General features: G+C 39.9%; 1 protein-coding gene across 1 annotated transcript; it reads right to left on the bottom strand.

Annotated features, from left to right (window-relative positions):
• Nucleotides 1-3470: 3470 nt before the first annotated feature.
• On the bottom strand, nt 3471-4502 carry LOC143888875 (uncharacterized). Its single transcript, XM_077393264.1, has one exon. The coding sequence runs from the start codon at nt 4500-4502 to the stop codon at nt 3471-3473; it is 1032 nt and encodes a 343-aa protein (XP_077249379.1).
• Nucleotides 4503-11390: the final 6888 nt, after the last annotated feature.

Raw genomic sequence — 11390 nt, 5'->3', positions numbered from 1 at the left:
AGTGTTTGGCTCTAACCTCTGCTTCACTAGAATCAGTGATCCCAATAGGACCTAAGAATGTCCATCTCATTGTTCTAAGAACTCCAATTACTCTTGTAGGATCGGAATTTCCCAAACTTGTGCCATCAAAGTTGAGCTTTATGAAACCCTGGGCTGGTAGTTTCCAATCCTGCACAATCAAAGTCTCTTGCTCTAAACTAAAGCAAATCTCCCTCTATCCATTCCATAGATTTAATGCCAACACGAACTTGAAGCATGGGATGATCCTCACCCATGAGATAGTTAGGGTGATCACTTTCAGGCAAAGGAAGTAGGCACTCTTCATGGAACCTCTAAACACCCGAGCGTTCCTCTCCTTCCAAAGAACCAAAATTGCTGCTAGCAATGATACATTCCACAAAATCTTTATTCTTCTCCAAGGCACCGCCGACCAACTATCCAAGAGGTCAGCGAGTTTTGATGAGAGCACCCAAGCCATCCCAAATCTACCCAATATTCTACTCCACAACTTCCCGGCCAGTTTGCAATGTATGAACATGTGATCCACCAATTCCCCTGCCCCAATCCAGAGGGCACAATGGTCGATAATCAACATATGCCAGTCACACAAGTGGTCCCCTGTCTGGATTCTATCTAGAAAGGTGGTCTAGCCAAATGCACATAACCTGGGCAGTGCCTGGACTGTCCACACTCTGGATACTCATGAAGGCACAGGGCTAGGCACAAGCTAATGATAACAATGAACTCCCCAGACGAATTTCATATCCAAACCATTTTATCTTCGGTTGACCTCTTGATATAGCACCCTCCAAACAACTCAATGAATCCGGCCACCCTAGGAAACTCTCTATCAAAGAAATTTCTTTTGAAGTTCATCTTCCATGAGACTCTGCCCCCTCTCCACTCAAAGCATTCATTTACAAAAGCTTCCTTGTTCTGAGCCACTAGAAATAAATCACGAAAAAGCTCCTTCAAAGATGATTGATCACACCATGCATCAAACTAGAACCTTATACGATCCTCTGAATACACTGAAATACATTATTCGAAGCCCTTGGCATACTATTCACCGAGCATCACAGTGGAAGCCATACGTGGGGCGCAAACAACTTGTTCCCTGTCGTGATGTGATCCCACTCATCATTAAAAGAGGGGCCCTCTCAATCATATCCCACTGAATACACTTTGAATCAAGTCCCTTCAGAAAACTTTTGTTTTTGCCTCATTATGTCCCTCCAAACTCGTCACCCCAACGTGTCTGAATTTATCATCTGCCTATCAATGACTTGGAGTCGGACCATACTTACTTTCAATTACCTTGGCCCAAAGATGACCCTCCTCACCAAATCTCCAAAGTCAGTTACCCAAACGTGATTGGTTCATCGCCTTTAAGTTTCTTATACCTAAACCTCTTGCTTTGATTGGGTTCCAAATCTCCTCCCAACTAACCAGGAGAATTTTTATCTTCTCATCTAATCCCCACTCCCACCCCACCCCACCCCACAAAAACCTTCTATGAATTTTCCCCATGCTCTTAATTATGCTTGTAGGAAATTTAAAGACTAGCATCTGATAAATGGGAAGATTCACTAGCACTAACTTTATTAGAGTTATTCTTCCTCGCAAGGAGACTAAGTTGCACTTTCATGTGTCCAATCTTTTCTCTACTCGGTTTACAATTGGGTCTCAATTCCTCTTTTTAGGTCTTGCCACCCCAATGGCAACCCTAGGTATGTTTTCATAAAGGAGTCCACTTTGCATCCAAGCACCCTAGCAATCCCTTCTTTCTCCTCAAAAGATTCTACTTTATCTATCTTTTTCCTTGTCAAGTTCACCACCCAGTTGCAATTTATTGCAACCTTAGTTGGTCAGTTCAATTTCTGTATATGCTAAGCTTTCAGGTTTGATAGCTATCCAACTCTTTGAAACTCAATCAGCAATTGGAATTTTAACTTGAGATTGAAACACTCTGTACCATTTAAGAAATGATCTACAATCTTGGTTCATTTTTCTTTATAGTAAAAGCTATGTGGCAATGATCTTGTTGGTGTTTTCATGGGAAGTTTCTTTTGAAAGCATCTCTACTAACAGTAGGCACCCTCGGACCCGCGATCCGGGTCGACGACCCGAAACATGGGTCGTTTGCGACCCGGATCGCCAAAAATGGCGACCCGGGAAAGGGAGAGATGCATAGAGAGACGGAACACTTCAGTGGACTAGGAAAAGAGAGCTGTACAATAGTTTATTAGTTTGTGCATGCTTTTATTTCAGAATTGGGTAGTTATTTTCTGTTTGCTTTCACCTAAGATTAAAATGCAATATATGTTGGTACTTAATTTAGTTATATTTGCAAATCTTCAAATTTTATATATTATAGATTGGATTGGAACACCATTTCAAAAAAAATAGATTGGATTGGAACTAGAATTTTCATTTTCAATATATATGAATGGCATACATGAGGCTTTCGGTTTTGTTTATTAAATGTTTGTAGTATGGACTATAGAATGGTATTCTTCTAAAAATATATGAAACTATATATAGAGAGCCGCGGAGCGACCTAGATGTACTCTCCAAATCGATCCGCGAGCCGAAATAGTGAACCAACTTAGCCTACCCACATCGTACCGCGTACCGGACTACCATCGTACCCCGTACCCGTTCTCGTACCCCATACCGGTAACCTTGATTCAGAAATCTGGTATGTTACCTTCTTGGATTTTTTTGCAAGTTCTTCTTCAATTTAATTTGTAACTTCAGTGGAGGATAACTTCAGAACTCTGCACTAAATCACTCAAAGTGCAACTTTGGTAGTTCGTGTTCAAAAGTGAGTTCATCAAATGGATGGAGCTTCTGAACACTAAAACAAGAAATATCTTGTTCACCACATAGGATTTTGAGAGAATATACAAAGACTTAGAGGTACAATGGTGAATAGTGTAAAAGAAAAATACGTGGCCAGTGTACATATGATAAGAAAAAGCACATCATTTCTCAAGAAGCAAAAATTAGCACTTCATTGACTTTGACGAAATAAAAATTTAAGAGGAGCTAGAGATGCTCCAATTTGAGTCTAAACATTTTTCTCTTGTCAGGACTAGAACAACAGCTTCTAGTTGCTTGTATTTGTCTTACCACATTTAACCAACCAAAACACATTGAATTGTGACCAAAGTCTAGACTACACAAACACAATTAGTACCGTATTCTTCATCATAGATTTCACCATAGACAAGCTAAAAGAGCCTAAAGTAAAATATTTTCCATCAAATAACTAAGAACTAATGCCACTGAAAGACAAAAAGTTGCACCAAATCAAGTGTCAGAGAGCAAACCACCATAGTGAAGTATGCCGTGCACTCCGGCATGTGAGTTGTCAGGTTCCAGCCTACCAGTTTCTGTAAATAGAAAAAAATGACAGAAAACAAACTGAAAACCATATATATTCCAAGAGTTTCGTTATGAAAATTTTACAACTTCTGAATCTCACACATATCTTTAGGCCAATTGTCTAGTCCTGCATCTTCAATCATGTTTCGGTATACCCTATGTATTTTAGTAATTTTCTTTTGATTCTTGATCACAAACTTCTTCAAGAAGTCCTTCTCAGTCAATTTCAGTACATAAGCCGGATTCAAATCCTTATCGATCAGACCTTCTGACATGAGAATTTTCATAACTGAACATCTAGGATGAATTCTCTTCTCGAAGCTAAGACTCAAAATATTTGGGTTTCTGGAAATAACTGATGGCTTCCAACCCATTTTGTTCACAAAGTAACACATCACTTTCCTAATTTTCTTCTCCGATATAGCCATGCATATAGGTTGTATTTTGAATGCATAAAGTATCTCATTCTCAGACCAACCCTCACTCCTATAAGCCTTTAATTTTGCTTCCCAGGTCAATTTGCTCAACTGCGACATAATGTACACTGCTTGGATGAACGTTGATTTTACGGGATTGAAACCCATCTCGTTAATCACCATTATATTCTCACTAAAACGATTAGGATTCACAATCAGTGCAATGGGTTGGGTCATGATCAATTTCAAAATTCCCGATTCTGGTACACCATGTTTTTGCAAGGTTGATACATTGGATACTAATCGTTTTTGGAAAGCCAATTGAAGAAGACGAGGTGACCGTCTGAGAGCGAAGATAATGTTCTCGTTGGTACGAAGAAGACTTCTAAGGAAATCAATGGAAGGCATGATGTGCTTCTTTAAGCTCCTTTTCAAAATATATGGGCTTGAAGAGAGGATATTTGCAAGGTTAGGGCTGGAAAAGCCCAAATCACGGAAAAACTCAAACTTGGGCTTCAGGGTTTTGTCTGGTTTGGCTAAGAGTAACGAGGGGAACTTCGTAATGAGCTTTGAGATGTGGGTTTTGTCAAAATTGTAGTTTTGGAATAAACAAAGGACAGAGTCTGGTTTTTCAACGGTTTCAATACGGACTTTCTTGCCAGCTATAAAAGAGCTGCTGCTTCTGATAGCCCACATGAATTAACAAGGTAAGAGACTGTAAATGTGTTAGGGTTTGATAAGGTGGAAATGGATTTGAGAAATGGGTTTTGAAGAAAATAGAGATATGTAGTTGAAGGTTGTGTGATGCTGATTTGTAGTAGCCTACTGTGAAGAAAATGATGAGACATTGGTGAAGTAAAGGGATTTTGATACAACTTACAGATTGGATAAGTTAGAAAGGAGTTAAGCTGATATGAAATCTGGGTTCCTCCAGATTATTTGTCATCGATCAGCTCCTAATCATTTCGACTATAATTGTTGGTCGATTCAAGATACAGACAGGAGAGAAGTAAGAGGGAAGAAGAAGGAAATTAGGGTTCGGTAAGAAGAGGGAAAAGAAGGGAGTTAGGGTGAATAAGGAAATTATAGCAACAAAAACAGAACAATAGACTTAGAAAAAAAAAAAAATGCCAGGAGTACCCATTGCAAACGAAACCTTGTCTCTTTTCTACTAGGTTGCATTTCCTCTTACCCCATTGCAATCGAACCCTTGTCTCGTTTTTACTAGGGTGCATTTTCTCTTAAACTAGACTATCTGTTTCTCTTTTTCTTTGATCTCACGGTTCATATGGATTGCTTCTCAACGAAGTAACAACAAATGCATGGATACCTCCAAAAGAAAAGAGAGAAATCTCCTCTTTTATCTGAAAGCTGTCCTTTGTTGCGAGATAGGAAATGCGGCCGATATCTACTCGAATCAAAATAAAAAAAAATTCGGGTACTTGCGGATTCACCTGACCCAACCCATGTTTTGGCAAGTTGGGTGACCCGCGGGTCAATTTTGACGGGTCACTCAAATGCCACCCATACCTGCAAATTTGCGGGCGGGTTGGGTCGATCCGTGGGCACTGGTCGATTTTGCCAGGTCTACTATTATCATTTTTATGGCTTGCCTTCTTGGCTGAATCAGGAATCGGAATCAGCATCCTATTTCAATTCCCCGTTAAACAGAATCAGAAATAGAAAATTAATAAACATTTCATTCGAATTAGGGCGAAAAAAAAAACATGTCATTACGTTTGGGGAGGAATCAGAATACCTCCAAATGGGATCAGAAACAAATTTCAACATTTTCTCCCTATAATTCCACCCATGTCATACTAGCTTGGAGAGATTTGATTTCCTTCCACCTTCATTTTTTATGTCCTGCTTTATAGATGTTTCTTTTTGCTGCCAGTATTGTAATGACCATTTCAGTTGCTTCTTTTTTTCAATTAAATTTACCATCAGTAATCGAAAGCCTAAAATAGAGCTATCGAAGTGACATTTAAAAGGATTTTTAACTATTAACAAAAAATAAACTCCTATTGTCGTCCTCGGGTGCCACTGGCCAGCATTTTGTGTTCTGTTTAGGGGTTAGACAGCTTGTCCTCACCGGTTTGCCCATATTTCAATATATTTCCAGTCTGCCCCGGCACCTTTTAATTGCGGGTTAAAAAAATAACTCTCATTCCAGCAAAAAGGGCCATAAATTTACAAGTTCATCAAAAAGCATTATCAAAAAACATCGACTCAACTTTTAAGCATGATTTTAAATTTCTTCAGAAATACCGAAATTTCGGATTTCAGTGCAACCGACATCGAAACCACCTAAATCCAAAATTTCAGCCAGAATGTAATTTTTTAATTTTTTTTTCCAAAATTTCAGCCGAAATTACCTAAATTTCGGCATAATAATGAAATTTGCTTTTTTTTTTCATTACCGAATTTCGGCTATTTCCGAAACCGAAACCCAAATTTTAAACCTTGTTTTTTAAGGCCCCGTTCGGTTTGGATTTATAAAACTATTTGTGAGCCCAATTTGGACTCATAATTGATTGAGTCCGATAATCAGCTTTGGACTCACAAATTGGTTTCCAAATTCAAAACAAACGGAGCCTATCAGGGCCTAAGGCCATGTTTGATAACCACGGGTTTTTTTTCGTGGAATATTAGCTTTCAAGTGTCGAGGGGCAGGGAGAGTGGGAGAGGAAGAGAACTGAGATGGCATGAATGAGGAGATGATGCAAAGTTGAGGAAAAACAAAACTTTATTTTGAATAGATTTCGTTTCCTTTCCCTAATTTTAAGCCTCTTCCCACCCTCTCATCACCATGGTTTTAAATTTCGGTTTCTGTACCGGTTTCGGACCCCACCGAAATTGAAATTTAGGCTGAAATCCAGCGAAACAATAAAAACACTATTTTATTTGATACCAAATGTCGGCCTAAATTTTGGTAAAATATTAAATTAATTAAAAAACTAGGTTTTTGGGACGAAATAAAATACCATCTCGGGTTTTAGTGATTTCGGATTTCGGTCGAAATTTAAAATTATGCTCATCACTCATGCCATCTGAATTCCCTCGCCCCTCCCCTCATTGCCCCTCTCCCACCTCTTGATAATCCAATATTCCATGGAAAAAACTTTCATTGCTGCCAAACATGGCCTAAGTGTCTCCAATTTGACTGAGTTTTGGGCTGTGGCCATCCACTTCGCAGTGCATCAAGTTCAAGATCCATGGACGGAATATGTGGTTTCTTTTATCCGATTACAACTTACTAATATTTAAGAGAGATTTTTTGATTTTTGGATGGAAGTGCACGAGCAACATTATGTTGGAAAGAAAAACAGAAATCAATTTCATATTTGGTCAAAAAATGATACCTCATTTTATCTAAAGATTCAACATCATAAGTTTGCCTTACGTCAAGTGATATCATTGAGGAAGAGAACGGTCACAATTAGTCTCAATCAAAGCAGTTCTACAAAAGAGAATGAATGAACATTACTTTCACATAATATCTTTGTTTTTTTTTTTTTTTGAAAGATGACAAATATATTCATACTATGAGAATAACATTGGGGACAGAGGTCCCAACTTGCATTACATAGTATGGCTGGTCAGGAGCATACTCCAGACCATAAGAAACTAGAATAAAACTAAAACATCTTATGGGTCCTAGCAGAATGGATTTAACCATCCGATCATTCCGTTTACATTCCAAAAAATACCATCCGTACAAAACCATTATGCTTCCAAAATTTCACTCGCAAGAACCTCTCTTCACAAAATTCCTCGAGGTCGAGCAAGGATCAGAACAATAAAATGCCTCCAGTAGCAAAAGATCGAGATCCTTCAAGATGGTGAGGATCTACTTCGTTTCGTTCGCTCCTCTTCTTCAATGATCAAAACAATAACATGCCTCAAAATGCGAAAGACCGAAGTCTCTCAAGCTTGATGAGGATATGCATTGTTTCATTCGCTCCTCCTTTTCAATGATCAAAAACAATAAAATGCCTCAAAATGCGAAAGACCAAAGTCTCTCAAGCTTGATGAGGATCTGCATTGTTTCATTCGCTCCTCCTTTTCAAAGATCAAAAACAATAAAATGCCTCAAAATGCGAAAGACCAAAGTCTCTCAAGCTTGATGAGGATCTGCATCGTTTCATTTGCTCCCAAATCTCTCTGGAAATTTTTAATGAACCATCAATTAAAACAGGCATCCCCGCCTAAGAGACAACTATCCATAATCCTCCGGCCAACAACATAAACACCCCCCAACCAACTACCCATAATCATCCTCTCGCCTAACAACTTATCCTACATCCAGAAACTGATTCAAACATCCTGCTTGACTAAGATTAACATCAACAACTTAAATCCCTGGCCCACTCCCTTAACAGCTAACAACATCCGGAGTCTTAAAACAACAAACTCTTCCCAGCATCTAATTGCTAATAACAGACCTAGTTCCAACACCATATACTTAATCTTATGACCCAGACGCAAGAAGAAAAAAGGAAAAGGAAGAAGAGCAACCCAAAAACAAAAGACCCTAATCACAGACAATTTACGATAGAGAAGTTGGCCTTCTATTTCCTGAGGGCAAACAGCTCTCACTTTCCTTTTCCCACTGTTTTTCCTTTTCCATCTTCTCACGCAGATCCCTTTCTTCCATTCCAAAAAACATTTTCTTCGTTTCATCAATGTTTTCATCATAACCTATCCCAAAAACATCGCCAATCGACAACATCACATCGAACTCATCGGAAGCGATCTCCTTGTCCTTTGAAACTCTGGCCTCCTCCGAATTCACCTCAATCTCCTTCTCACTTGTATCTTCCACATGTACAAGACGATAGCGAACCAAATGGCTGATCTCCATATCTAGAGAATCTCTACAAATCTTCTACTCCTCATCTGGAGCCAAAACAGGCTGTACCTTTTCTATATTCTCATCCGCCATCTCTGCTTCCCAACGCAAACGCCTTTCTTTACGTTCCTCTTCCAAAGCCTCTTTGAAATGGGGAAGCTTGTAAACTGGAACACATATATCTTAGACATTTCGCTTGCCAGTCAGCCTGAAAAACTCCTCCGCATTCTCTCTTTCATCTTTTTTGAACTGCTTCCATTCCTGCTTCAGAGATGCAATGGCTCTTTCTCTAGGAGTCGGTGATTCTTCAGAAGCCTTCTGCTCGTCATAGACCATGGCCTTTTTCATTCTGACGTCCTCTGTTCCTTCCGTCATGACTAATTCTCCCTTCCTTTTCCTGTCTAGAGCCTCTCATTCCTTGGACATAGTAGACTCGCTTGGTTTATCGTAGTTCTCCAACATTCTTTATAATTCAGAAACGGATATTTTTTTCTTCCTCTCCTCCCTTCTAAAGTGGCCCTGTAGTTCTCTTTTAAAAAAAGAAAGACCGCCTCTTGTAGCCAATAAATGGGCCTTGGAATTCTGACCCCTACGCGTGGAGTTAGATTTACCAACACGGAAACTGTTCAGCTTCCCATGAAATTTGACACGTTTCCTTAGGGACTGACCCCTATCAGCTATAGCTCTATTTGATTTCCCAGGATACCTTTTGTAGCTATCATTAATGCTATCTTTTATTTTCCTTGCTTTCAATGCTTCCGCCGACTTCATATATATTCCGCCAGAAACACAATTTCAGTTGGCCTTCCCCCGAGTGCCATTTGTCCTTGTATTTAATGTACTCTGAACGGTTGCTTTCCCACACCGTCATTCCCTTCCTTGTGATGTCTTCTTTCTATCCTCTGTCACCCTGATTTCCTTTTTAGCAAATGATTCAAATTCCAAAGTGGGCCCCATCAACAGCAGTTTGTCCTTTACATCTCTTTTAACGGAATTTTCTTTTCCAACATTTTCCGAGATAGTATTTTCCTCTGGCAACGGTTATCCTGAATTCCAATAGCCGGATTCCTCTCGAGAGACGGAATTTTCCTTTGCATTTGTCTCTTCCACATGCCGTCATTTCCCATTAATGTGTGCTTCCTCAGCTACTGCTTTAACTCCCACTAGATGGGAATTGGACTCCACCTTAGGGCTAATAAATGGCACCAGGCATTTCTACTTTGTAGTAAGGACCTTTGCAGAGGCAAAGGCCATGCAATGGTCGTAGTTCCCAGTAATTTGGACCTCGAGTACCTGTCCAAAAAACTTCCCCAAGGCCTCCACGGTTGAGGATGTCCATGCATGAAGCGGAATATCATAAAATCTAATCCGAATAATCCTTGCGCCAATGTTAAACGCAGGGAACCAAAGCTGAAGCAAAAGGAGATACTCACCCAGAGCATCACCACCTCGACGCAGAATTGAAGCAGCTTGTAGTTCTGAATCAAAACTGAAAAGGTTCGTCGTAGGATTCAAATTAAAAGGTTTCTTTAGCAGAGGTAGACCCCAAAGTCTTTTAGCCCATGCCCAAACCTCTTCCAGAAGCCATGAACTATTTTTCATGCAGCCTACCAACCAACTTTTAAGAGCCAACCTACGCTCCCCCACCTGTCCCGGCGGCACTCTAATCTCCGGTGGGCCACCTTTAGCCTCAAATTCCAGAGTGATTTCGACCTTATCTTCTCTAGAAGGCCAGCCTCTTGCAAATGCTTTTGGTTCTTTTTGCAATGAACACTTCCTGCAATAACTACGCTTCCCAAAATTATTGTAACCACAATCCAAGCATTTCCAATCACTATCAAATTGGTATGAGGGGATACGCCTTCTGGTTCCTTCCACGCATTTTCCGAGGTTTCTCCTGACTCCAGAATCAAGCCTTCCCAAGGAAACATCCCCCTCCACTACACTCCACGGGGTTCTAGGGTAAGACCTTGGAGAAGACCATTGGGATCCGATAGGGCTTTTTCCTTGTCCTAATAAGATCAAGGATCTTCTGCAGCAAACCCTGTATAGACCTAATGTTTGGAAAGCCTCGTGGGCAGAGTATCCAAATTCAACAATATCAAGATAAGTCTCCTTCAAGCTTTCAATCCTAAATCCACAACTACAGTTAACCACACCCATAGGATCACCCAAGCACAGATCCCGGGAAAAACCCCAACGGCGACCGTAATACTCCCTCATGGTCATTTTTCTCTATCAACTTTCACCTTATATCTGGATTCAACAATATCAAGATAAGTCTCCTTCAAGCTTTCAATCCTAAAGCCACAACTACAGTTAGACCACACCCATAGGATCACCCAAGCAGAGATCCTAGGGGAAAAACCCCAGCGGCGACCGTAATACTGCCTCATGGTCATTTTTCTCTATCAACTTTCACTTTATATCTCAATCAAAGCAATTCTACTAAAGAGAATGAACCAACATACAAGATTGGATCAATGGAATAACATACAAAACTGCCACTCAAATTGGTTCAAGAAAAGGCTCAAAATAGTTAAAAATCTTGGGCTAACAAAAATGATCTATGAAAAATTTTATATTCTAAAATCATGACCAAATGAAGCCACTCTAAATCCAAATCAACACCCAAATCCTCTCTGGGTGTCTCTGACTCGCCAATTTTATAGTGGTATCACCTTCAACTTTGAACCAATTGAAAGGGCCGATTATCTTGCTGAGGCGTT

Source organism: Tasmannia lanceolata, unplaced genomic scaffold, assembly GCF_043159265.1.
Source record: "Tasmannia lanceolata isolate RefF3 unplaced genomic scaffold, GAP_Taslan_0.1 ptg000012l, whole genome shotgun sequence".
NCBI lineage: Eukaryota > Viridiplantae > Streptophyta > Magnoliopsida > Canellales > Winteraceae > Tasmannia > Tasmannia lanceolata.
This window is presented reverse-complemented; position numbering and strand designations above follow the sequence as displayed.

Bases quoted from the DNA above. Each gene is read 5' to 3' on its own strand.
- LOC143888875 (XM_077393264.1), bottom strand. From the start codon at position 4,502: ATGTGGGCTATCAGAAGCAGCAGCTCTTTTATAGCTGGCAAGAAAGTC.